General features: G+C 43.0%; 1 protein-coding gene across 1 annotated transcript; it reads left to right on the plus strand.

Annotated features, from left to right (window-relative positions):
* Nucleotides 1–742: 742 nt before the first annotated feature.
* Nucleotides 743–24,699, plus strand: LOC125534710 (cell number regulator 2-like). The gene is made up of 5 exons (XM_087539352.1): nt 743–760; nt 5,071–5,119; nt 5,430–5,501; nt 5,625–5,637; nt 24,423–24,699. Exons 1-5 carry the CDS (start codon nt 743–745, stop codon nt 24,697–24,699), a joined length of 429 nt encoding a protein of 142 aa, XP_087395478.1.
* The last annotated feature ends 2,892 nt before the right edge of the window (nt 24,700–27,591 follow it).

Genomic DNA, 27,591 nt, shown 5'->3' on the forward strand with positions numbered 1-27,591 from the left:
AATAGCCAAAGCTAGCCGCATACATTTTAAACTATTTTTTAACAAACCGGATGAAATTCATGCAAGCACGGACGGATTTCATACAAACACGACGGATTTAACTACATTTCGAACATTTAGAACAAAAAAAAGACCCGCCCCTAAACCTATCCTCCAACGGTGGCGCCCAGCGTCCAAGCTCGTGTTGTCCTCCTTCCGCCATCTTCATGAGCACTGGCGATAAGACCGATGAAGTGAAGCTGCGGTCTTCGACGAGGAAGAGTAGAACACGGGAGACGGACCGGCCCACATGGGATACCAGGCCCCGCCACCTCCCGTGGCCTACTGATCCTCAGAGGAGTCCGCGCCTTTTCCGCCGCCGGTGGACGTGAGGTCCACGAGGGAAATGGTGGCGCCTTGGTTGTCGTCGTCTCATCGGGCTGGCTGATGGTTCGGCGGCGGCGCGTAGGAAGCAAAGCTGGCTATGTTCTGCTCTGCGATGGCATGTAGCTGCGCCTCCACGGCTGCCGCATCGTACCGAGCAGCGGCCTGAGTACGGACGACATCGTAGATGGGAAGCTACTCCGCGACGAAATTTGGGTTCGTCGTGGCCATGGCCGCCACGGCTTCCTCGCTCGCGACCTCGCCGTAGATCTGGCCCTCCGCCAGTCGGTGCTACTCCAGGAGGAACAGGTTGTACCGCTGTTCTTCCTGCACTTGCTGGAACACCGACAAAGGCTCCGGCGTAGGCTGCACCTTCTCCATGGCAGCGTTGAACTGCGTCTGCGCCTGCTCCGTGGTGAAGCCGACATGCACAGGAGGCGCGAGAGCCGGTGCGGAGTCGTCGGAGCCCATCTTCATCGTGGTGTCATCCTCGTCGTCGGAGTCCTCGGGCTAGCTGGCCGGCAAGCCGGCCTCGATCCGCCTGGCACGGTGGCTATGCCAGGTGGTGGCAAGGGCAGCCACCGCGTGCTTCATCTCCGGCGACAAACTACCCCACAGTGCTTTTGCGCTGACGGTCATGGCAGATGCAGTGCAAGGGAGGAGGATGTGGAGGGGCTAGTGTTGTGGTGTGGTGTTAGCTGAGTGTGGCCGCCTTTATATAGTGGATTCCGGTGAGGCCAGGCGTCTGGGTGCGTCAATGCACGGCGCCGGAGTGGGTTTCTCGTCCGGCAAGCCTGCTCAATGGCAGCAGATGGATGGACAACGGCGTTAAAACGGGCGCAGTAGATATCCGCCCCGCCCCGTCCAATCACACGTCTCCAGCATTGAACATGCGCGGACACCGGAGACGCGTCGCGGGCGGTGCCCTCGGCCGGCACGCCGCTTCAATAGCGGCGGGAGTGAGAGGTCGCGTCCGCCCTCAGCGGTCTTCAATGTTGAGCGGCACGCTCTACAGGGGCATGAATGCAGGCAACTGGCACCGGGCGGGAGCTTGCGCGGGAGGGGGAGGTGTATTTGGTGGGCCAGGGCAGTCTGAAAACGAGCTTGGGACCGGTCCATACTCCCGTAAACCTTCCACATTTGTTTCCGGTTTGCGAGAGAAATCACGTTTGAACCGCTCCGCGGATCGACACATGTCGGTGTTGGATGGCTTCCGCTGTCGGGACAGTTCAGTCCAAACGGTTGCGGGAGGTTTACAGGTCCGCCTTGAAGATGCCCTAATACCCCAAGGGTGCGAGTTTAAACCCTCCCAACCACTAGCTAATTCTTTTTCTCTAAGCGCTGTTCTAACTTAGTCATACAAATATTATTTTATACTATTTGAACACAATTAGATTCAAATTTATCCGAATCTTTTTGAACTATACCAAAGTTTCAGCGATATTTCCGGTATAGTTTCTCGTGGTTCAACTAGATTTCCGTTAACTTACCAGATATTGTGACCAAAAGAAAAAAAATCTTACTCACAGCTCATTAAGTAAAGGTGTTAATAAGTTAACATTGTAATTTTGTTACTATCAAGAATTGTCATGATAGATCTCCTTCTAGAAAACCAGAAAAAACACATGGCAGGGTCGGAATGACCATCTTGTTCTTCCCCACCGGCCACCACCATCTAGCGAGTGCCTCTTTTCTCCATGAAAAGACTGCCAAAATGTCGCGAAATCCGCTCAACGGCAACAGCAACACCATGAGATGGACGGGCACCGGCGTACTCACCATTCTTACGCAGATAGGAACAACAGCATATTCTCTTGTGCTTAAAGCCAGCAGCTAGCCGCATGCAATAAGCTTTGTTCCCTAAGTGGGCTCAATCAATCACTTGGACAAATGACAATGGCTTTATCATCTTCATGGTTGAGCTTTTCGAAAGGAAAAAAAATTCTTCATAGTTGAGTATTGATTATTGATCTTCCTATGACTTACTGTTTCAAATGTATTCAAAAATACTCTCTTCGTTTCTAAATATTTTTCTTTCTAGAGATTTCAACAAGTGACTACATACAGAGCAAAATGAGTAAATCTCTAAAATATGGCTATATACATCCGTATGTAGTCCATTTAATAAAATCTCTAAAAAGACAAATATTTAAAAACAGAGGGAGTATATGCGAGGGGAGAAGTACATAAATCAGCGGGATGGCCAACCGCTAGGCTGATGGGTTATGCCATGAGCCATGTACTCGGAGAGTATACGGTAGTAGTGGACTTGTCTTTCCTCTGACGACAATATGATGATCTTTTGGAAGATACTGTAGCTGGCAACGACCTCAATGATGCTGAAAGCACACGTGGCCAAAGGTTCCAAACATTTGAGGTTCTCCACCAATCACTACAGCGCCCCACTATCCAATGAAAATATTCCCTCGCAAAAAGACAACAGTTCACACATAACAGTGTCAATAACATGACAATTGTGTATTTTACGCAAAAAACAAACACCACAAAAAATATGTAATTAATGGGGTTGTGCTACACTCAGGTACCCATGATGAACATCACAATTAAAACAAATAGCATAAAAATATATTTAAATTCTGAAACTTTATAGTTTTGGTTATGACCAAATGTTGTAGGCTCTTGCAAAATTTTGTGGCCAAAAGATACCCGAAAAGCTCTCTACACAAAATAACAAAATCAGTACTTAGATTTTTGTGCATTGTTTAGCAGCATATTTGTTTTGTCTGTTCCGCCTAGTGATCCACGTTGAAGATACCACTGGAGCAAGTATAATAAGGTGACATAGGCGGACCGTAAGACACTAAATATTATATTTTTGCTTACTTGAAGGAGAGAGAAGAGAAGCAGGCTACAAATCAACAGCCGACTGCAGCATGTGCTCCTAGGGACTATGTGAGAGAGTGGAGTGGGTTATGTATCAATAAAATGGTACATATTTATATCAAACTATTGTACTTGCTAACTATAAGGTTAGCAATAGATGATGTAGAATACATATTTATACAATAAGGTTCACATTTCCATGTCTTTTCAACGGTAATATTATTTGAACTTAAACCGTACAAAATGTTGGAAACAAATTCTACATGAAAAAGGAGTGGATTTGAAGTAGCTTTCCACAGACATCTCATTTGCGCCATTCCGATAAACCATTAGAAAATGAGATGAAAAAATACACTTCTTGTTTTTTAATACTAAAAGCACATTTCTAAAATGACTCTTAACCCGCGAGGATTCTGCAAAAACGATCAACATGAGCAGTGATCACCTTGTGCACAGCTTTCCAACAGTATATTACATGCTTTGTTCGGACAAAAAATCACAAAAGTTAATGTTTCGTCTGATTCAGTTCAGGTACTAAGGCAGAGACTGTTCGAGGCTATTAACAGAATACCCCCTCCTTTCCGGTTTATTGGGCTCATCTTATTTTTCTTGGTTTTTCCACATTACAAGTCTCATTTTCACTTCTTTCCACCACATGTTCACATACCAAGGTGCATTAATTGATACATGCAAGGATTAAAAGAAACCAACCAATGCATGTCACCATTCCTACTCATTTAGTGGTCATCCATGCATACACTATAATTAATGCAGATTAAAGTTTGAGCAATTTTGTAAACTATGAGACACATTCCTCCACTGACCATCTACCTTGGTTGATGAGATTTCAAATTTAAGCCCTATAAACCGGAAAGAAGGTAGTAATACTCTGTGAGTAGCAAGACATGTATGTATATATATATATATATATATATAATATATATATATATATATATTATATATATATATTATATATATATATATATAATAGTAATAAAGTAGTTCCAACATTAATAGAATTTCAACCCAAAATAAAATAAAATAATTCCATGTGTTCAGAGTACATGTAGACTCGCAAAATTCCAGAAACCACACATATTAGATAATCGGGACAAGCCATCATGCTTCATGACAACCTCCTGCCGCCAGTGCAATTGAAAAACGATGAGTGGGAGAACAGAGGATCTCTGCAATGTGAACCTGCCTGGCTTGGAAATACGTGGTTTTCTTTTTTGGCAGGAGGTATATATTCGATTGGTCAGTGCGCTAGCGCTACCTAGTAATTCCTTTGTCTCAACTTTGACACTTATTTTGAGATGGAGAGAGTAGTAGCTAGGGCATGCAGTGGACGTGTGGCTTTGTCGTTGGATCTTTGTGCATACATAGGCAATCAGATTCTCATTTTTGATCGTGGATTTTGCATACCAAATTCACCCTCCAAAGGAAAAAGTAATCTTACTTCTTTGGCCACCTAGTACGGATCAATCTGGTCCATCGGATCTGCTGGTTGGACGTACTACATTTGCCCGTTGTCCCTATCGCGAAATACCTCTTTTCTGAAGTGACCCCACACACTAACCGTTGGTGTCACCTGGTCACACGTCGATGGTTCACCCTAGCTACCAGCAAGCTAGCGCACTGGCCGAATAGTTTTCGACGTCGACGGCGACTCCGCACTACATAGTGCGTGGAGTCGCATCAGCAGAATCATCACGTAATGCCACGGCTGCACGTCGGACTGGAGAACGCTAACCCGTGACAGCCGACGTGTGTGGCAACGCGAGCGTGGGAAACGACCGGGCCGGTGAGCTCCCCCCCGGCCGTCCTTAAATACCGCGCACATGGTAGCTCAAACGGAACAAGGCCACCTGGTCCTCCGGCCTCTGCGGCTGTTTCGACAACGTCAGCGGCTGTAAGCTTAACTTGATCTCTCATGTTCATCTGGAGCAGCCCTCGTACCTGATGTATGACTTTACAATATACTTTTGAACAAGAAAATAACACATGGAAACTATATAACACTCTGAAACAAGCTAAACTTTGTAAAAACCCAAGACGGTCACGCCAATCTCAAAGCAGTGGTGGACGGTGGACCACTGCACGGTAGAAAAACACCTATGATACATTATGAATAGAAACAAGAAAAAAACCCTGATAAAAGTATATAAAATCTGGGACAAGTGGGCTTCTTCTAACAATCTGTGCGTCGTGTGCAAGTTCAGGCCGCCTGACCTTCTTCTGTCCGTGTGTTGTCTTTGGGAAGATCGCTGAGATTGTCGACAAGGGAGCCATATGTGAGTTCCTTCTGGCTCCCCATGAGAAAACTACAACAACTTGTGTTTTTGCTAATTGTTGAATGATAATTTGGTCAGGCGTCCGAATCAATGAATGAATGAACCCATTGCTGCTCTGCTCAGCGTGTTGTGTGATGTCTACCACACAACCTTCTTCTTGTAGACGTTGTTGGGCCTCCAAGTGCAGAGGTTTGTAGGACAGTAACAAATTTCCCTTAAGTGGATGACCTAAGATTTATCAATCCGTAGTAGGCGCAGGATGAAGATGGTCTCTCTCAAGCCACCCTGCAACCAGATAACAAAGAGTCTCTTGTGTCCCCAACACACCCAATACAATGGTAAAATGTATAGGTGCACTAGTTCGGCGAAGAGATGTTGATACAAAAGTGCAATATGGATGGTAGATAATGGTTTTTGTAATCTGAAAATATAAAAACAGCAAGATAACTAATGATAAAAGTGAGCACAAACGATATTGCAATTCGTTGAAACAAGGCCCAGGGTTCATACTTTCACTAGTGCAAGTTCCCTCAACAATAATAACATAATTGGATCATATAACTATCCCTCAACATGCAACAAAGAGTCACTCTAAAGTCACTAATAGCGGAGAACAAACGAAGAGATTATGGTAGGGTACGAAACCATCTCAAAGGTATTCTTTCCAATCAATCCGTTTGGCTATTCCGATAAGTGTCACAAACAGCCCTAGAGTTCGTACTAGAATAACACCTTAAGACACAAATCAACCAAAACCCTAATGTCACCTACATACTCCAATGTCACCTCAAGTATCCGTGGGTATGATTATATGATATGCATCACACAATCTCAGATTCATCTATTCAACCAATACATAGGACCTCAAAGAGTGCCCCAAAGTTTCTACCGGAGAGTCAAGACGAAAACGTGTGCCAACCCCTATGCATAGGTTCATGGGCGGAACCCGCAAGTTGATCACCAAAACATACATCAAGTGAATCAATAGAATAACCCATTGTTACCACGGTTATCCCACGCAAGACATACATCAAGTGTTCTCAAATCCTTAAAGACTCAATCCGATAAGATAACTTCAAAGGGAAAACTCAATCCATTACAAGAGAGTAGAGGGGGAGAAACTGTTGGAAATATGCCCTAGAGGCAATAATAAATTAGTTATTATTATATTTCCTTGTTCATGATAAACGTTTATTATCCATGCTATAATTGTATTGATAGGAAACTCAGATACATGTGTGGATACATAGACAACACCATGTCCCTAGTAAGCCTCTAGTTGACTAGCTCATTGATCAATAGATGGTTACGGTTTCCTGACCATGGACATTGGATGTCATTGATAACGGGATCACATCATTAGGAGAATGATGTGATGGGCAAGACCCAATCCTAAGCATAGCACTAGATCGTGTAGTTCGTATGCTAAAGCTTTTCTAATGTCAAGTATCATTTCCTTAGACCATGAGATTGTGCAACTCCCGGATACCGTAGGAGTGCTTTGGGTGTGCCAAACGTCACAACGTAATTGGGTGGCTATAAAGGTACACTACGGGTATCTCCGAAAGTGTCTGTTGGGTTGGCACGAATCGAGACTGGGATTTGTCACTCCGTGTAAGCGGAGAGGTATCTCTGGGCCCACTCGGTAGGACATCATCATAATGTGCACAATGTGATCAAGGAGTTGATCATGGGATGATGTGTTACGGAACGAGTAAAGAGACTTGCCGGTAACGAGATTGAACAAGGTATCGGGATACCGACGATCAAATCTCGGGCAAGTACAATACCGCTAGACAAAGGGAATTGAATACGGGATTGATTAAGTCCTTGACATCGTGGTTCATCCGATGAGATCATCGTGGAACATGTGGGAGCCAACATGGGTATCCAGATCCCGCTGTTGGTTATTGACCGGAGAGTTGTCTCAGTCATGTCTGCATGTCTCCCGAACCCGTAGGGTCTACACACTTAAGGTTCGGTGACGCTAGGATTATAAAGGAAGCTTGTATGTGGTTACCGAAGGTAGTTCGGAGTCCCGGATGAGATCCCGGACATCACGAGGAGTTCCAGAATGGTCCGGAGGTAAAGATTGATATATTGGACGAAGGGTTTTGGAGTCCGGGAGTGTTCCGGAGGTACCGGGTGATGACCAGCATGACCGAAAGGTGTTTCGGGAGCCCCGGCAAGTGTTGGGGGGCTTCATGGGCCAAGGGAAGGGGGCAAACCAGCCCACTAAGGGGCTGTGCGCCCCCCTCACCTATTCCCACGTGACCAGGGGGTTTGGGGCGCCCCATCTAGGGTTCCCACCTCCTGGCTTGGGGGCCAAGTCACCCAAAGGGGAGATCCAATCTGCCCTGGCCGCCGCCCACCCTAGAGGAAACCCTAGGGCGCCTCCCCCTTCCCCTTGCCCCTATATATAGTGGAGGTTTTGGGGCTGCATATGACACGAGATGAGTTCCTCTCCCCGTTGGTGCAGCCCTACCTGTCTTTCTCCTCGTCTCCCGTGGTGCTTGGCGAAGCCCTGCAGGATTGCCATGCTCCTCCACCACCACCACGCCGTTGTGCTGCTGCTGGATGGAGTCTTCCTCAACCTCTCCTCCCCCCTTGCTGGATCAAGAAGGAGGAGACGTCGCTGCTCCGTACGTGTGTTGAACGCGGAGGTGCCGTCCGTTCGGCGCTAGGATCATCGGTGATTTGGATCACCACGAGTACAACTCCATCAACCCCGTTCTCTTGAACGCTTCCGCGCGCGATCTACAAGGGTATGGAGATCCACTCCTCCCTCGTTGCTAGATGACTCCATAGATTGATCTTGGTGACACGTAGGAAAATTTTGAATTATTGCTACGTTCCCCAACAGTGGTATCAGAGCCAGGTTTATGCGTAGTTTCTATGCACGAGTAGAACACAAAGTAGTTGTGGGCGTTGATTTTTTTCAATATGCTTGCCGTTACTAGTGTTATCTTGATTCGGCGGCATCGTGGGATGAAGCGGCCCGGACCAACCTTACACGTATGCTTACGTGAGACCGGTTCCACCGACTGACATGCACTAGTTGCATTAGGTGACTGGCGGGTGTCTGTCTCTCCCAGTTTAGTCGGATCGGATTCGATGAAAAGGGTCCTTATGAAGGGTAAATAGCAATTGGCATATCACGTTGTGGTTTTTGCGTAGGTAAGAAACGTTCTTGCTAGAAACCCATAGCAGCCACGTAAAACATGCAAACAACAATTAGAGGACGTCTAACTTGTTTTTGCAGGGTATGATATGTGATGTGATATGGCCAAAAGGATGTGATGAATGATATATGTGATGTATGAGATTGATCATGTTCTTGTAATAGGAATCACGACTTGCATGTTGATGAGTATGACAACCGGCAGGAGCCATAGGAGTTGTCTTAATTTATTTATGACCTGCGTGTCAACATAAACGTCATGTAATTACTTTACTTTATTGCTAACCGTTAGCTGTAGTAGTAGAAGTAATAGTTGGCGAGACAACTTCATGAAGACACGATGATGGAGATCATGATGATGGAGATCATGGTGTCATGCCGGTGACGATGATGATCATGGAGCCCCGAAGATGGAGATCAAAAGGAGCAAAGTGATATTGGCCATATCATGTCACTATTTGATTGCATGTGATGTTTATCATATTTATGCATCTTATTTGCTTAGAACGACGGTAGTAACTAAGATGATCCCTCATAATAATTTCAAGAAAGTGTTCCCCCTAACTGTGCACCGTTGCGACAGTTCGTTGTTTCGAAGCACCACGTGATGATCGGGTGTGTTAGATTCCGACGTTCACATACAACGGGTGTAAGACAGATTTACACACACGAAACACTTAGGTTGACTTGACGAGCCTAGCATGTACAGACATGGCCTCGGAACATAGAAGACCGAAAGGTCGAGCATGAGTCGTATGGTAGATACGATCAACATGAAGATGTTCACCGATGATGACTAGTCCGTCTCACGTGATGATCGGACACGGCCTAGTTGACTCGGATCATGTAATCACTTAGATGACTAGAGGGATGTCTATCTGAGTGGGAGTTCATAAGATGAACTTAATTATCCTGAACATAGTCAAAAGGTCTTCGCAAATTATGTTGTAGCTCGCGCTTCAGTTCTACTGTTTAGATATGTTCCTAGAGAAAATTTAGTTGAAAGTTGATAGTAGCAATTATGCGGACTAGGTCCATAAACTAAGGATTGTCCTCATTGCTTCATAGAAGGCTTATGTCCTTAATGCATCGCTCAGTGTGCTGAACCTCGAACGTCGTCTGTGGATGTTGCGAACATCTAACATACACATTTTGATAACTACGTGATAGTTTAGTTAAATGGTTTAGAGTTGAGGCACCGAAGACGTTTTGAAACATCGCGAAACATATGAGATGTTTCGAGGGATGAAATTGGGATTTCAGGCTCGTGCCCACGTCAAGAGGTATAAGACCTCCGACGATTTTCTTAGCCTGCAAACTAAGGGAGAAAAGCTCAATTGTTGAACTTGTGCTCAGATTGTCTGAGTACAACAATCGCTTGAATCGAGTGGGAGTTGATCTTCCAGATGAAATAGTGATGGTTCTCCGAAGTCATTACCACCAAGCTGCTTGAGCTTCGTGATGAACTATCAGGGACATATATGATGATCCTTGAGATATTCGCGATGTTTGACACCACAAAAGTAAAAATCAAGAAGGAGCATCAATTGTTGATGGTTGGTGAAACCACTAGTTTCAAGAAGGGCAAGGGCAAGAAGGGATACTTCATGAAACGGCAATTCAGCTGCTGCTCTAGTGAAGAAACCCAAGGTTGAACGCAAACCCGAGACTAAGTGCTTCTGTAATAAGGGGAACAGCCACTAGAGCAGAATTACCCTAGATACTTGGTAGATGAGAAGGCTGGCAAGGTTGATAGAAGTATATTGGATATACATTGTGTTGATGTGTACTTTACTAGTACTCATAGTAGCACCAGGGTATTAGATACCGGTTCGGTTGCTAAGTGTTAGTAACTCGAAATAAAAGCTACGGAATAAACAGAGACTAGCTAAAGGTGAGCTGACGATATGTGTTGGAAGTGTTTCCAATGTTGATATGATCAAGCATCGCACGCTCCCTCTACCATCAAGATTGGTGTTTGCGTTGAGCATAGACATGATTGGATTATGTCTATCGCAATACGGTTATTCATTTAAGGAGAATAACGGTTACTCTGTTTATTTGAATAATACCTTCAATGGTCTTGCACCTGAAATGAATGGTTCATTGAATCTCGATCGTAGTGATACACATGTTCATGCCAAAAGATAGTAATGATAGTACCACCTACTTGTGGCACTGCCACGTAAGTCATATCGGTATAAAATGCATGAAGAAGCTCCATGTTGATGGATCTTTGGACTCACTCATTTTTGAAAAGTTTGAGACATGCGAACCATGTCTATTGGTGTATATGCATGAAGAAACTCCATGCAAATGGATCATTTGGACTCACTTGATTTTGAATCACTTGAGACATGCAAATCATACCACATGGGCAAGATGACTGAAAGCCTCGGTTTCAGTAAAATGGAACTAGAAAGCAACTTGTTGGAAGTAATACATTTTGATGTGTGCAGTCCAATGAGTGCTAAGGCGTGTAGTGGATATCGTTATGTTCTTGCTTCACAGATGATTTGAGTAGATGTTGAGTATATTTACTTGATGAATCATGAGTCTGAATTATTGAAAGGTTCAAGTAATTTCAGGGTGAAGTTGAAAGATCGTCGTGACAAGAGGATAAAATAACTATGATATGATCATAGAGATGAATATCTGAATTACGAGTTTGGCACAGAATTAAGACATTGTGGAAATTGTTTCACAACTAATACAGCCTGGAACACCATAGTGTGATGGTGTGTCCGAACATCATAACTGCACCCTATTGGATATGATGCATACCATGATGTCTCTTATCGAATTACCACAAAAGTTTATGGGTTAGGCATTAGAGACAACCACATTCACTTTAAATAGGGCACCACGTAATTCCGATAAGATGACACCGTATGAACTATGGTTTAGAGAAACCTAAGCTGTCATTTCTTAAAAGTTTGGGGCTGCGACGCTTATGTGAAAAAGTTTCAGGCTGATAAGATCGAACCCAAAGCGGATAAATGCATCTTCATAGGACACCCAAAAACAGTTGGGTATACCTCCTATCTCAGATTCAAAAGCAATAAGGGATTGTTTCTAGAATCGGGTCCTTTCTCGAGGAAAAGTTTCTCTCGAAAAAATTGAGTGGGAGGATGGTGGAGACTTGATGAGGTTGTTGAACCGTCTCTTCAACTAGTGTGTGGCAGGGCACATGAAGTTGTTCCTATGGCACGTACACCAATTGAAGTGGAAGCTTATGATAGTGATCATGAAACTTCAGATCAAGTCACTACCAAACCTCGTGGGATGACAAGGATGCGTACTACTTCAGAGTGGTACGTAATCCTGTCTTGGAAGTCATGTTGCTAGACAACAATGAACCTACGAGCTATGGAGAAGCGATGGTGGGCCTGGATTCCGATAAATGGCTCGAGGCCATATAAACCGAGAGAGGATCCATATATGAAAACAAAGTGTAGACTTTGGAAGAACTACTTGATGGTCGTAAGGCTGTTAAGTACATATGGATTTTAAAAGGAAGACGAACAATGATGGTAAATGTCACCATTAAGAAAGCTCGACTTGTCGTTGAGATGTTTTCTGACAAGTTCAAGGAGTTGACTACGATGAGACTTTCTCACTCGTAGCGATGCTAAGAGTCTGTTGGAATTATATTAGCGATTACTGCACTATTTATGAAATCTTGCAGATAGGATGTCAAAACATTATTTCCTCGATGATTTTCTTGAGGAAAGGTTGTATGTGATACAACCGGAAGGTTTTGTCAATCCAGAAAGATGCTAACAAGTATGCAAAGCTCCAGCAATCCTTCTAAGGACTGGAGTAAGCATCTCGGAGTTGGAATGTATGCTTTGATAAGGTGATCAAAGATTTTGGGTTTATACAAAGTTTATGAGAAACTTGTATTTCCAAAGAAGTGAGTGGGAGCACTATAGAATTTCTGATGAGTATATGTTGTTGTCGTATTGTTGATCAGAAATGACGTAGAATTTCTGGAAAGCATGCAGAGTTATTTGAAAAATGTTTTTCAATGGAAAGCCTGGATTAAGCTACTTGAACATTGAGCATCAAGGATAGATCAAAACGCTTAATGGTACTTTCAAATGAGCACATACCTTGACATGATCTTGAAGGTGTTCAAGATGGATCAGTCAAAGAAGGAGTTCTTGCCTGAGTTGTAAGGTATGAAGTTGAGACTTAAAGCTTGACCACGGCAGAAGAAAGAGGAAGGACGAAGGTCGTCCCCTATGCTTTTGTCATAGGCTCTATACGGTATGCCATGCTGAGTACCGCGCCTGAAGTGTGCCTTGCCATGAGTCAGTCAAGGGGTACAAGAGAGATCCAAGAATGGATCACAGGACAGCGGTCAAAGTTATCCTTAGTAACTAGTGGACTAAGGAATTTTCTCGATTATGGAGGTGGTAAAAGAGTTCGTCGTAAAGGGTTACATCAATGCAAGCTTAACACCTATCCGGATAGCTCTGAGTAGAGATACCGGATACGTATAATGGAGCAACAATTTAGAATAGCTCCAAGTACAATAGTTATTTGGAATAGCACCAAATAGAACGTGGTAGCTACATCTAGGAGATGACATAGAGATTTGTAAAGCACACACGGATCTGAAAGGTTCAGACCCGTTGACTAAAACCTCTCTCACAAGCAACATGATCAAACCCAGAACTCATTGAGTGTCAATCACATAGTGATGTGAACTAGATTATTGACTCTAGTAAACTCTTTGGATGTTGGTCACATGGCGATGTGACCTGTGAGTGTTAATCACATGGCGATGTGAACTAGATTATTGACTCTAGTGCAAGTGGGAGACTATTGGAAATATGCCCTAGAGGCGATAATAAATTAGTTATTATTATATTTCCTTGTTCATGATAAACGTTTATTATCCATGCTATAATTGTATTGATAGGAAACTCAGATACATGTGTGGATACATAGACAACACCATGTCCCTAGTAAGCCTCTACTTGACTAGCTCGTTGATCAATAGATGGTTACGGTTTCCTGACCATGGACATTGGATGTCATTGATAACGGGATCACATCATTAGGAGAATGATGTGATGGGCAAGACCCAATCCTAAGCATAGCACTAGATCGTGTAGTTCGTATGCTAAAGCTTTTCTAATGTCAAGTATCATTTCCTTAGACCATGAGATTGTGCAACTCCCGGATACCGTAGGAGTGCTTTGGGTGTGCCAAACGTCACAACGTAACTGGGTGGCTATAAAGGTACACTACGGGTATCTCCGAAAGTGTCTGTTGGGTTGGCACGAATCGAGACTGGGATTTGTCACTCCGTGTAAGCGGAGAGGTATCTCTGGGCCCACTCGGTAGGACATCATCATAATGTGCACAATGTGATCAAGGAGTTGATCACGGGATGATGTGTTACGGAACGAGTAAAGAGACTTGCCGGTAACGAGATTGAACAAGGTATCGGGATACCGACGATCAAATCTCGGGCAAGTACAATACCGCTAGACAAAGGGAATTGTATACGGGATTGATTAAGTCCTTGACATCGTGGTTCATCCGATGAGATCATCGTGGAACATGTGGGAGCCAACATGGGTATCCAGATCCCGCTGTTGGTTATTGACCGGAGAACGTCTCGGTCATGTCTGCATGTCTCCCGAACCCGTAGGGTCTACACACTTAAGGTTCGGTGACGCTAGGATTATAAAGGAAGCTTGTATGTGGTTACCGAAGGTAGTTCGGAGTCCCGGATGAGATCCCGGACATCATGAGGAGTTCCAGAATGGTCCGGAGGTAAAGATTGATATATTGGACGAAGGGTTTTGGAGTCCGGGAGTGTTCCGGAGGTACCGGGTGATGACCAGCATGACCGAAAGGTGTTTCGGGAGCCCCGGCAAGTGTTGGGGGGCTTCATGGGCCAAGGGAAGGGGGCAAACCAGCCCACTAAGGGGCTGTGCGCCCCCCTCACCTATTCCCACGTGACCAGGGGGTTTGGGGCGCCCCATCTAGGGTTCCCACCTCCTGGCTTGGGGGCCAAGTCACCCAAAGGGGAGATCCAATCTGCCCTGGCCGCCGCCCACCCTAGAGGAAACCCTAGGGCGCCTCCCCCTTCCCCTTGCCCCTATATATAGTGGAGGTTTTGGGGCTGCATATGACACGAGATGAGTTCCTCTCCCCGTTGGTGCAGCCCTACCTCTCTTTCTCCTCGTCTCCCGTGGTGCTTGGCGAAGCCCTGCAGGATTGCCACGCTCCTCCACCACCACCACGCCGTTGTGCTGCTGCTGAATGGAGTCTTCCTCAACCTCTCCTCCCCCCTTGCTGGATCAAGAAGGAGGAGACGTCGCTGCTCCGTACGTGTGTTGAACGCGGAGGTGCCGTCCGTTCGGCGCTAGGATCATCGGTGATTTGGATCACGACGAGTACAACTCCATCAACCCCGTTCTCTTGAACGCTTCCGCGCGCGATCTACAAGGGTATGTAGATCCACTCCTCCCTCGTTGCTAGATGACTCCATAGATTGATCTTGGTGACACGTAGGAAAATTTTGAATTATTGCTACGTTCCCCAACAGAAACATCAAAAGATCCAACTATAATAGCAAAGCTCGTGATACATCAAGATCGTACCACCTAAAGAACACGAGAGAGATAGATCAAACACATAGCTACTGGTACATACCCTCAGCCCCGAGGGAGAACTACTCCCTCCTCGTCATGGAGAGCACCGGGATGATGAAGAAGGCCACTGGAGAGGAATTCCCCCTCCGGCAGGGTGCCGGAACGGGTCTAGATTTGTTTTTGGTGGCTATGGAGGCTTCTGGCGGCGGAACACCCAATCTATTGTGCTCCCCGAAGTTTTTAGGGTATATGGGTAGATATGGGAGGAAGAAGTACGTCGGTGGACCTCCGGGCTGTCCACGAGGCAGGGGGGCGCGCCCCCCACCCTCGTGGGCAGCCCGGGACTCTCCTGGTCCAACTCCGATACTCCGTGGGCTTCTTCTGGTCCAAAAATAAGTTCCGTGAAGTTTCAGGTCAATTGGATTCCGTTTGATTTTCCTTTTTTGCGATACTCTAAAACAAGGAAAAAACAGAAACTGGCACTGGGCTCTAGGTTAATAGGTTTGTCCCAAAAATCATATAAAAAGCATATAAATGCATATAAAACATCCAAGGTTGATAATGTAATAGCATGGAACAATCAAAAATTATAGATACGTTGGAGACGTATCAGCATCCCCAAGCTTAATTCCTGCTCGTCCTCGAGTAGGTAAATGATAAAAACAGAATTTTTGAAGTGGAATGCTACATAACATATTTATCCATGTAGTTCTCTTTATTGTGGTAAGAATATTCAGATCCGTAAGATTCAAGACAAAAGTTTAATATTGACATAAAAATAATAATACTTCAAGCATACTAACCAAGTAATCATGTCTTCTCAAAATAACATGGCCAAATAAAGCTAACCCTACAAAATCATATAGTCTGGCTATGCTCTATCTTCACCACACAAAATATTTAAATTATGCACAACCCCGATGACAAGCCAAGCAACCGTTTCATACTTTTGATGTTCTCAAACTTTTTTAATCTTCACGCAATATATGAGCGTGAGCCATGGACATAGCACTATAGGTGGAATAGAATGGTGGTTGTGGAGAAGACAAAAAGGAGAAGATAGTCTCACATCAACTAGGCGTATCAATGGGCTATGGAGATGCCCATCAATAGATATTAATGTGAGTGAGTAGGGATTGCCATGCAACGGATGCACTAGAGCTATAAGTGTTTGAAAGCTCAACAAAAGAAACCAGTGGGTGTGCATCCAACTTGCTTGCTCACGAAGACCTAGGGCATTTTGAGGAAGCCCGTCGTTGAAATATACAAGCCAAGTTCTATAATTAAAGATTTCCACTAGTATATGAAAGTAACAACATAAGAGACTCTCTATCATGAAGATCGTGGTGCTACTTTGAAGCACAAGTGTGGTAAAAGGATAGTAGCATTGCCCCTTCTCTCTTTTTCTCTCATTTTTTTATTTTTTTATTTTTTTATTTGGGCCTTCTCTTTTTGTTATGGCCTCTTTTTTTATTTGGGCTTCTTTGGCCTCTTTTTTTTCGTCCGGAGTCTCATCCCGACTTGTGGGGGAATCATACTCTCCATCATCCTTTCCTCACTGGGACAATGCTCTAATAATGATGATCATCACACTTTTATTTTCTTACAACTCAAGAATTACAACTCGATACTTAGGACAAGATATGACTCTATATGAATGCCTCCGGTGGTGTACCGGGATGTGCAATGACTCAAGAGTGACTTGTATGGGAGAATTATGAACGGTGGCTTTGCCACAAATACGATGTCAACTACATGATCATGCAAAGCAATATGACAATGATGAAGCGTGTCATAATAACGGAACGGTGGAAAGTTGCATGGCAATATATCTCAGAATGGCTATGGAAATGCCATAATAGGTAGGTATGGTGGCTGTTTTGAGGAAGGTATATGGTGGGTTTAAGGTACCAACGAAAGTTGCGCGATACTAGAGAGGCTAGCAATGGTGGAAGGGTGAGAGTGTGTATAATCCATGGACTCAACATTAGTCATAAAGAACTCACATACTTATTGCAAAAATCTATTAGTTATCGAAACAAAGTACTATGCGCATGCTCCTAGGGGGATAGATTCGTACACTACTAGGGAAAAGCCTATACACAGAATCTTACCAGCAGCGCGCTTTAAAATCAGGCGCTGCTGCTAGGTAGCAGTAGCGCGGGCCATGGAAACTCGTTGATGAAACAAGTTTATCAGTAGCGCGTGCACTCCAAGAAGCGCTACTGCTAAAATTCCCACGCCGCCGCCACGAGGCCAGTTATAGTAGCAGCGCGTTAAAATAAACAGCGGTACTGCTACGTAACGTAGCAGCAGCGCATTCAGGCAATAATCGCTACTGCTAAATTAACTACAAAAATCAATGAGCATTCAGCGCATTCAGCGTAACGTAGCAGCAGCGTATTTTTTATGTCTATTTCTATTTTTACATACTGACACATAGCAGTAGCGCGTTCAGGCCGAAAGGCGCTACAGATAGGTAGTTTAGCAGTAGCGCGTTTACCTATAGCGCGCTACTGCTATTCCATTCCATCTCCCCCCACTCACTAGCCTCATCCACAGATCACACTCACACACACTCACGGTCTCCTCCTCACCCCCCGCGCCACCGGTCTTCCCCCGTCGCCCCTCCCCCGATCTGCGCCGCTGTCGCCTCATCCTCCTCGCTGGACTCGGTACCGGCCTCCTCCTCCGTCCTCCCTCCACTCGCCGCTGGCCGCCCCCTCCTCGCTCCGCCTTCCTCCTTGATCCGTCCTCCCTCCACTCGCTGCCGGTCGGCCCCTCCTCGCTCTGCCTTCCTCCTCCGTCCTACTATCTTCTGCCTCCTCGAGTCGCCCCTCCTTGTCCCTCCTCCCTGATAAATTTTGATTTAGTAGGCTTTCATATGTAACATTTTGATTTAGTTGATATGATTCAGTTGATTTAGTAGGCTAGTTTATTTAGTTGATTTAGAACATTTTGATTTAGTTTATTTAGTAGGCTAGTTGATTTAGTAGGCTAGTTGATTTAGAACATTTTGATTTAGTTGATTTAGTATGCTAGTGGATTTAGTATGCTAGTTGATTTAGTATGCTCGATTTAGTTTTTTTGTAGTAAGTTATTTTTTGGCAAAATGTAGGTGCCAATTTAGTTAAATTTGCCACTTGTTTCCTGTGAAGTGAATCGTTAATCCTTTGCTCATATTGCTTTAGGAAAATGGCGCCACCACCAGCACCACTATGTCGACTGTGCAAGTCAAGGTGCGCCAGCAGCCTTGCAACTGGCAAGCCGTTCGACATCTACTTCCATCCGAGTTTTCGTCATGCGGCGGTAAGAAATTAGATGAAATGTAACAACTATTTTATTTTTAGTGTTGGCATTACTGCATTGTGTCATTTTGTTTTTCTTACACAGATCGTCCCATGCAATGTGAGGTTGAAATTCAACAAACTGACAGGAGACACTGTGACATTTGAGGCTCCTGGGGGGGGGCGTACACTATGGAGGTCGAGAAAGGACGCAATATATCGCAGATTGGAGGAGATGGATGGGCCCGTTTCCTCGCTCGCATGCGTCTTACTGGTGGTGAGTTGATCAGATTCTCCTTCAGAGCAGAAAGACCCAAGCTGGTTGTCATTTATATCAACCTGGTGGAAGATGATGAAGATGACGAAGATGATGAAGATAATGAGGACCCACTCAATGAAGATGATGAGAACCCACTTCATGAAGCCATCATAGCTCAAAGAATGAGGCTGAGCGAGGAGGAGGTGTGCAACCTATGGGACATAATTCCGCCACGTGATGACTTTGTCGGGGTGCCATTCGTGACCCGCCTGACAAGTACCATGGTCGATTGGCATGAAAAGGTATGTTATACATACTGCATGTAGTAATTTGATGATATATATATGCTTTATTGTTATACTTACAAATGCAAATTATCCGATTATATGCTTAGTGAATCCGATGATATGCTTAGTGTAGAGTCCAATGATATGCTTTGTGGAATCTAGTCGATGATATACTTTAGTGTAGAGTCTGATCACATGCTTATTAGTGTAGAATCCAAGGAACTATTAATAGTGTAGATAATCCATATATATACTTATTAGTAGAATTCATGATTAATTAGTACAAATGCGTAGTACTGTTTCTTTTGATAGTGTAGAAATCTAGACTTAATAGAAATATATTTGCAAGAGTATGTGTGAGGCTATTTATTAATTGATATGTTTTTTTTATTCAGAGATTGCCAAAGAACCTATCTGTGAGTTGTGGTATCGAGCCTGATGAAGAAGGCTCAGTTGGACTACGCCTTACCACAAGGGGCTCTATCACCACATGTACTTACCGCATGGGCACAGATGGTCGCACACACTTTAACTCGGTTGGGTGGAAGAGATTCCTCGTTGGCAAGAATCTTCGTCCTGGACAGGCCATCCTAATTACTATCAGGAACACCCACCGCCCAGGCTTGAGGATGATGATCATCGTCGATATCATCTAGAACTACATATGTGTGTGTGTGTGGCTATATCATCTAGAACTACATATGATGATCGTCGTCGATATCATGTAGGACTACATATGATGATCGTCGTCGATATAATCTAGAACTAAATATGATGATTGTCGTCGATGTCACCTTGTACTGCTTGAGGATGCATGTTGAGTATATATGAAATTGTTATCTAGTACTCCCTCGGTTCCAAATTACTCGTCGTGGTTTGAGTTCAAATTTGAACAAAAACCACGACGAGTAATTTCGAATCGAGGGAGTACTACCTAGTACCTATAATGCTTTATGAAATTGATATCTAGTAGTACCTAGTATCTGGAAATTGCAGTTTATCGAAGCTGGAATGGGGAAATGGTGAAAGATATAACAGTAGCGCTGGACTGGGAAATCGCTACAGCTAAGTAATAGCAGCGCGTTCCTGAAAAGCGCTGCTGCTATAGTCAATAGTGGTAGCGCGGGTACAGGCAGCGCTACTACTAAGAGTTAGCTGTAGCGCCTTATTGGTAGCGCGGGCACCCGCGCTGCTGATAGGCCTAAAACCCGCGCTGCTGCTAGCCTTTTCCCTAGTAGTGGTAGGAAAAGACCATCATCGTCCCCGACCGCCACTCATAAGGAAGACAATCAATAAATAAATCAAGCTCCGACTTCATCACATAACGGTTCACCATACGTGCATGCTACGGGAATCACAAACTTCAACACAAGTATTTCTCAAATTCACAACTACTCAACTAGCATGACTCTAATATCACCATCTCCATATCTCAAAACAATCATCAAGTATCAAACTTCTCATAATATTCAATGCACTCTATATGAAAGTATTTATTATATCCCTCTTGGATGGCCATCATATTAGGACTAAATTCATAACCAAAGCAAATTACATGCTCTTTAGGACTCTCAAAATAATATAAGTGAAGTATGAGAGTTCATTAATTTCTATAAAATAAAACCACCACCATGCTCTAAAAAGATATAAGTGAAGAACTAGAGCAATAACAAACTACTCCGAAAGATATAAGTGAAGATCAATGAGTAGTCGAATAATTATGCAACTATGTGAAGACTCTCTAACATTTAAGAATTTCAGATCTTGGTATTTTATTCAAGCAGAAAGCAAAACTAAATAAAATAAAATGACGCTCCAAGCAAAACACATATCATGTGGTAAATAAAAATATAGCTCCAAGTAAAGTTACCGATGAATGAAGACGAAAGAGGAGATGCCTTCTGGGGCATCCCCAAGCTTAGGCTTTTGGTTGTCCTTGAATATTACCTTGGGGTGCCTTGGGCATCCCCAAGCTTAGGCTCTTGCCACTCCTTATTCCATAGTCCATCGAATCTTCACCCAAAACTTGAAAACTTCACAACACAAAACTTAACAGAAAACTCGTAAGCTCCGTTAGTATAAGAAAATAAATAACCACTTAGGTACTGTTGTGAACTCATTCTAAATTCATATTGGTGTAATATATACTGTATTCCAACTTCTCTATGGTTCATACCCTCTGATACTACTCATAGATTCATCAAAATAAGCAAACAACACATAGAAAACAGAATCTGTCAAAAACGGAACAGTCTGTAGTAATCTGTATCAAACATATACTTCTGGAACTCATAAAATTCTCAAATAAATTGGTGGACCTGAGTAATTTGTCTATTAATAATCTTAAAAAATAATTAACTCAATAGCGCTCTCCAATAAAAACTGGCAGGAATTCTCGTGAGCGCTAAAGTTTCTGTTTTTTTACAGCATGATCGCAAAGACTTTCCCCAAGTCTTCCCAAAGGTTCTACCTGGCACAAACACTAATTAAACACAAAAAACACAACCATAACAGAGTCTAGATAAATTATTTATTACTAAACAGGAACAAAAAGCAAGGAACAAAAATAAAGTTGGGTTTCCTCCCAACAAGCGCTATCGTTTAACGCCCCTAGCTAGGCATGATGATTTCAATGATGCTAACATAAAAGATAAGAATTGTAACATAAAGGGAGCATCATGAAGAATATAACTAGCACATTTAAGTCTAATCCACTTCCTATGCATAGGGATTTTGTGACCAAACAACTTGTGGGAACAATAATCAACTAACATAGGAAGGCAAAACAAGCATAACTTCAAAACTTTAAGCACATAGAGAGAAAACTTGATATTATTGCAATTCCTACAAGCATATATTCCTCCCTCATAATAATTTTCAGTAGCATCATGAATGAATTCAACAATATAACCAGCACCTAAATCATTCTTTTTATGATCTACAAGCATAAATTTTTTATTACTCTCCACACAAGCAAAATTCTTCTCAATCTGAATAGTGGGAGTATACTCAACAAAATAATTATCATGTGAGGCATAATCCAATTGCAAACTAAAATCATGATGACAAGTTTCATGGATATCATTATTCTTTATAGCATACAAGTCATCACAATAATCATCATAGATAGCAACTTTGTTCTCATAATCAATTGGAACCTCTTCCGGAATGGTGGATTCATCACAAACTAAAGTCATGGCCTCTCCAAATCCACTTTCATCAATATAATCATCATAAATAGGAGGCATGCTTTCATCATAATAAATTTCCTCATCAAAACTTGGGGGACAAAAAATATCATCTTCATCAAACATAGCTTCCCCAAGCTTGTGGCTTTGCATATCATTAGCATCATGGATATTCAAGGAATTCATACTAACAACATTGCAATCATGCTCATCATTCAAAAATTTAGTGCCAAACATTTTAATGCATTCTTCTTCTAACACTTTGGCACAATTTTCCTTTCCATCATACTCACGAAAGATATTAAAAAGATGAAGCGTATGAGGTAAACTCAATTCCATTTTTTATAGTTTTCTTTTATAAACTAAACTAGTGCTAAAACAAGAAACAAAAAGATTCGATTGCAAGATCTAAAGATATACCTTCAAGTGCTAACCTCCCCGGCAACGGCGCCAGAAAAGAGCTTGATGTCTACTACACAACCTTCTTCTTGTAGATGTTGTTGGGCCTCCAAGTGCAGAGGTTTGTAGGACAGTAGCAAATTTCCCTCAAGTGGATGACCTAAGGTTAATCAATCCGTAGGAGGCGTAGGATGAAGATGGTCTCTCTCAAGCAACCCTGCAACCAAATAACAAAGAGTCTCTTGTGTCCCCAACACACCCAATACAATGGTAAATTGTATAGGTGCACTAGTTCGGCGAAGAGATGTTGATACAAGTGCAATATGGATGGTAGATAATGGTTTTTGTAATCTGAAAATATAAAAACAGCAAGGTAACTAATGATAAAAGTGAGCAAAAATGGTCTTGCAAAGCGTTGAAATAAGGCCTAGGGTTCATACTTTCACTAGTGCAAGTTCCCTCAACAATAATAACATAATTGGATCATATAACTATCCCTCAACATGCAATAAAGAGTCACTCCAAAGTCACTAATAGCGGAGAACAAACAAAGAGATTATGGTAGGGTACGAAACCACCTCAAAGTTATTCTTTTCAATCAATCCGTTGGGCTATTCCTATAAGTGTCACAAACAGCCCTAGAGTTCGTACTAGAATAACACCTTAAGACACAAATCAACCAAAACCCTAATGTCACCTAGATACTCCAATGTCACCTCAAGTATACGTGGGTACGATTATATGATATGCATCACACAATCTCAGATTCATCTATTCAACCAACACATAGGACCTCAAAGAGTGCCCCAAAGTTTCTACCGGAGAGTCAAGACGAAAACGTGTGCCAACCCCTATGCATAGGTTCATGGGCGGAACCCGCAAGTTGATCACCAAAACATACATCAATGAATCAATAGAATAACCCATTGTCACCACGGTTATCCCACGCAAGACATACATAAAGTGTTCTCAAATCCTTAAAGACTCAATCCATTACAAGAGAGTAGAGGGGGAGAAACATCATAAGATCCAACTATAATAGCAAAGCTCGCGATACATCAAGATCGTACCACCTCAAGAACACGAGAGAGAGAGAGAGAGAGATCAAACACATAGCTACTGGTACATACCCTCAGCCCCGAGGGAGAACTACTCCCTCCTCATCATGGAGAGCACCAGGATGATGAAGAAGGCCACCGGAGAGGAATTCCCCCTCCGGCAGGGTGCCGGAACGGGTCTAGATTGGTTTTCGGTGGCTACGGAGGCTTCTGGCGGCGGAACTCCCGATCTATTGTGCTCCCCGAAGTTTTTAGGGTATATCGGTATATATGGGAGGAAGAAGTACGTCGGTGGACCTCCGGGCTGTCCACGAGGTAGGGGGCGCGCCCAGGGGGGGCGCCCCCCACCCTCGTGGGCAGCCCGGGACTCTCCTGGTCCAACTCCGATACTCCGTGGGCTTCTTCTGGTCCAAAAATAAGTCCTGTGAAGTTTCAGGTCAATTGGACTCCGTTTGATTTTCCTTTTCTGCGATACTCTAAAACAAGGAAAAAACAGAAACTGGCACTGGGCTCTAGGTTAATAGGTTAGTCCCAAAAATCATATAAAATAGCATATAAATGCATATAAAACATCCAAGGTTGATAATATAATAACATGAAAAAATCAAAAATTATAGATACGTTGGAGACGTATCATTGTGCGAGTGGGACAATGTACGTGCTGCAGGCCTTGGGGATGACGGGGATAGGCTCCATATTCTACCATTGCTGCTACCATGCCAGGCTGCGGACGGAGCATGGGCTGGAGGAGAAGCCGTGCTCCGACTGCTGCGTCCACACCTTCTGTGGGTACTGCGCCCTCTGCCAGGAGTACCGCGAGCTTAAGCGTCATGGCTTCGACATGCACGCAGGGTGGCACGCCAACATGGAGAAGATGGGGAAGACCATGGCGCCGCAGATGAACCAGGGGATGACTCGTTAGTCGAATGAATGCAATATAAACAGTTACCCTCCTCTATATAAAGGGGCAGGGGAAGTCATCGTCGAGCTACTTGTTCATTCTTTCTTTTTCATCTATATATGTGCTGGTGTGCTTACCCGTTGCAATTCGTTCTCCGACCAACCAGACACCTCCCACCATGTGCCAAGTCTATGTTCAACTTTCAATAAGACATGCTATCATGAAAAGAGTCTTGCGTATTTATTAAGAATTTTCCTAATGGATTTTATATCATATAGGTATGTTTAAAAAAGCCCAATTGTCTTAGATTTTATATAGTATTATCAGCTCTTTTCTTATTTCTATTCAGTGTGTATTGTAAGTGTTTTTTCTACCATGCAAGGGATATCCCATGCACTGCTCCATCGTCCACCACTGCTTTGAGATTTGTGCTACCAATTTGGTTTTGGACAAAGCTTGGTTTGTTACAGAGTGCAATAAAATGTGGCGTTGCCTTATTTTCTTTTTTTCAAAAATGGATCATAAAGTTTCATCGTGTACCAACAAATAATAGCTCATATGTTTTCGATTGCATTTTCTCGTACATAATGGACCCATACGTGGTTGTTACTACACCATGCAGAAGTGCATGAGCTTATGATATATGGGTGCAACCAATGGGAGACAGTAGCACGGGATATGTACAACCAGTTTGGATGGCGGCCCAGTAGTAGGCTATGTGTCTAGGCATATATCCCTATTTTTGCCGGTTGTGGCTTTATTTTTATTTGTTTGGCAATTTTGTACTGCACTATTGGAGCTTCTTACTTGGATTTTAATAAATATACAGTTGTGGGCATCGCATTGATGAAGAGGCCAAGGGATATCCCCGTTTCCTAAAAAAAGGATGATGATTATCTGAATACAACCAGCAATACAAATGGCATAGAAGAATTTAGTTCGTACGTTATGATGGAGCTTGAGATGAAAGCATTGAGGTAAAAAGATACTTTGCTTAGGCTACAGCTTGAGGACTTTCTGGAAGGAGTTCTAGTTCACCAATATGCATATATACACATGGTTCTTCAAAGATTTAATATGAATAAATGTCACCCTCTTAGAACCGCAATGGTTGTGAGATCCCATGATGTGGATATATAAAGTCCCGTTCAAACCTCGAAATGAGAATGAGGAAGTTCTGGGACCCAAAGTTTGATATATGAGAGTTATGTGAGCAGTAATGTACCTTGGGAATTACACTCGGCCTCACATTATGTTTGTGGTTAACTACTAGCCATGTATAGTGCAGTCCCAACATGTAGGCATTTTCTAGGCGTCAAAACTATCTTCAGATGCCTCTAGGTATTCATGATCTTAGATCTTATTACTACAAGAACCAAGACTTAACTATCATGGGGTACATAAATGCTGATCCCCATAATGCTATATCTCATACTACATTTGCGTTTATGTATAGTGTGACAACAATTTCTCATAGGTAATATAAGCAAAACCTCATAGCCAAATGTACTAACCACTCAAAGATAGTTTCTTTATATGAATCCTCACTTGAATCCATTGGCTCATATGGACAACTAACCTCATCAAAAAGTCATGTGGACTCAATATCGTCATCACCCCCACAATTATTTATTATGAAACTGCCACTTCTGTTGTACAATGTCAAAGTTAAGAACAATGTCACTAGCATATTGCTCCCTAAATTCTCTACCCTCATGAGCTCCAGAAGAGTGGGAAAGTGAAGATCTTGCAAACTAAATTATGTGTTATTCTTGTTGATCTACTTACAAAGTCTCTACCTGCTAGCATCCTATTTGAGATACGTGCCAGCCGCACTAATATGAGAAAACTTAGAGGATTCAAGGTTCGGGGGGGGGGGATTACCCTTAAATAGTAGCTCTATTTAGTGATATCAAAGATTGTTGGTCTAGTAGATGAATTCAAATACACAAGACTAGAGGTTGTACTTTTTTCATTAGTGGGTTTTCCCCCAATGAGGGTCCTCACTTATGTTTTAAAGAGACAACAATTGCAACGCAATACACTATTTTATCCTTTTTTTTTGGGAGGAGCTTTTGACGAGACATGTGCGTTCCAAAATAATTAAACGTTCAAGTGGGAGTATTAAAAACAGACACCAATGCATATTAAGAAAAGTCCAAGGGGGCATTTAGAGATAGTAATCAATGTCATTAGTAATATGGAATGGTACTTTTGCAACATATGAAAAGGTTAATGTGAGCTTATTGGTGAACTTTCCAGGGTGGGTTAGGCTATATAAAGGCATGATATGGAGAACTTCTATACATAGGTTGATTTACGCACAAGAGAAGACATTTTTAAGAGAATATAATATAAGAGTTTATAAGTTTCTCTTTATACTTGTGTCCTTGTTCGTGCAATGTGTTCATTTGTCTGTTGAACATTCGAGTCAAAGAGGAAGACCAACAAGCGATTTTGAAACATAAATCACCATCTTGTTCTCGACCCGTGACCAGCTAGGAAGCACCTCTTTTCACCATTAAAAGGCAGCAAAAATATCACAAAATCCATGCAAAGACAACATACCATTTAAATTCAAGTTTTTTTGAAGGTCAACAAGCTTTCAAGACGGTTACCAGAATTTTGACCGAAAATAAAACATTGCTCGTCATTATTTAAGTAAAGGTGTTAATGACACAACACAGTAATTTTGTTACCAAGACTTGTCATGATAACGGATGTCTTGTCCCCACCGGCCACCAGTTTGCGACCGCCTCTTTTCACCTTGACAAGACTAACAAAATATCGCGAAATCCAGTCAAAGACAATGGCAGCACTGTGTGGGATGGAAAAGCACTGTGCGGGAACATTGCAAGCCTCTCTCTCCTAGTTAGTAGACCTGCCTTTAATCAACACAACTTTGAAACAAGT

The sequence above is a fragment of the Triticum urartu genome, chromosome 2A (assembly GCF_056163025.1).
Source record: "Triticum urartu cultivar PI428250 chromosome 2A, HENAU_Tu73, whole genome shotgun sequence".
Classification (NCBI taxonomy): Eukaryota; Viridiplantae; Streptophyta; class Magnoliopsida; order Poales; family Poaceae; genus Triticum; species Triticum urartu.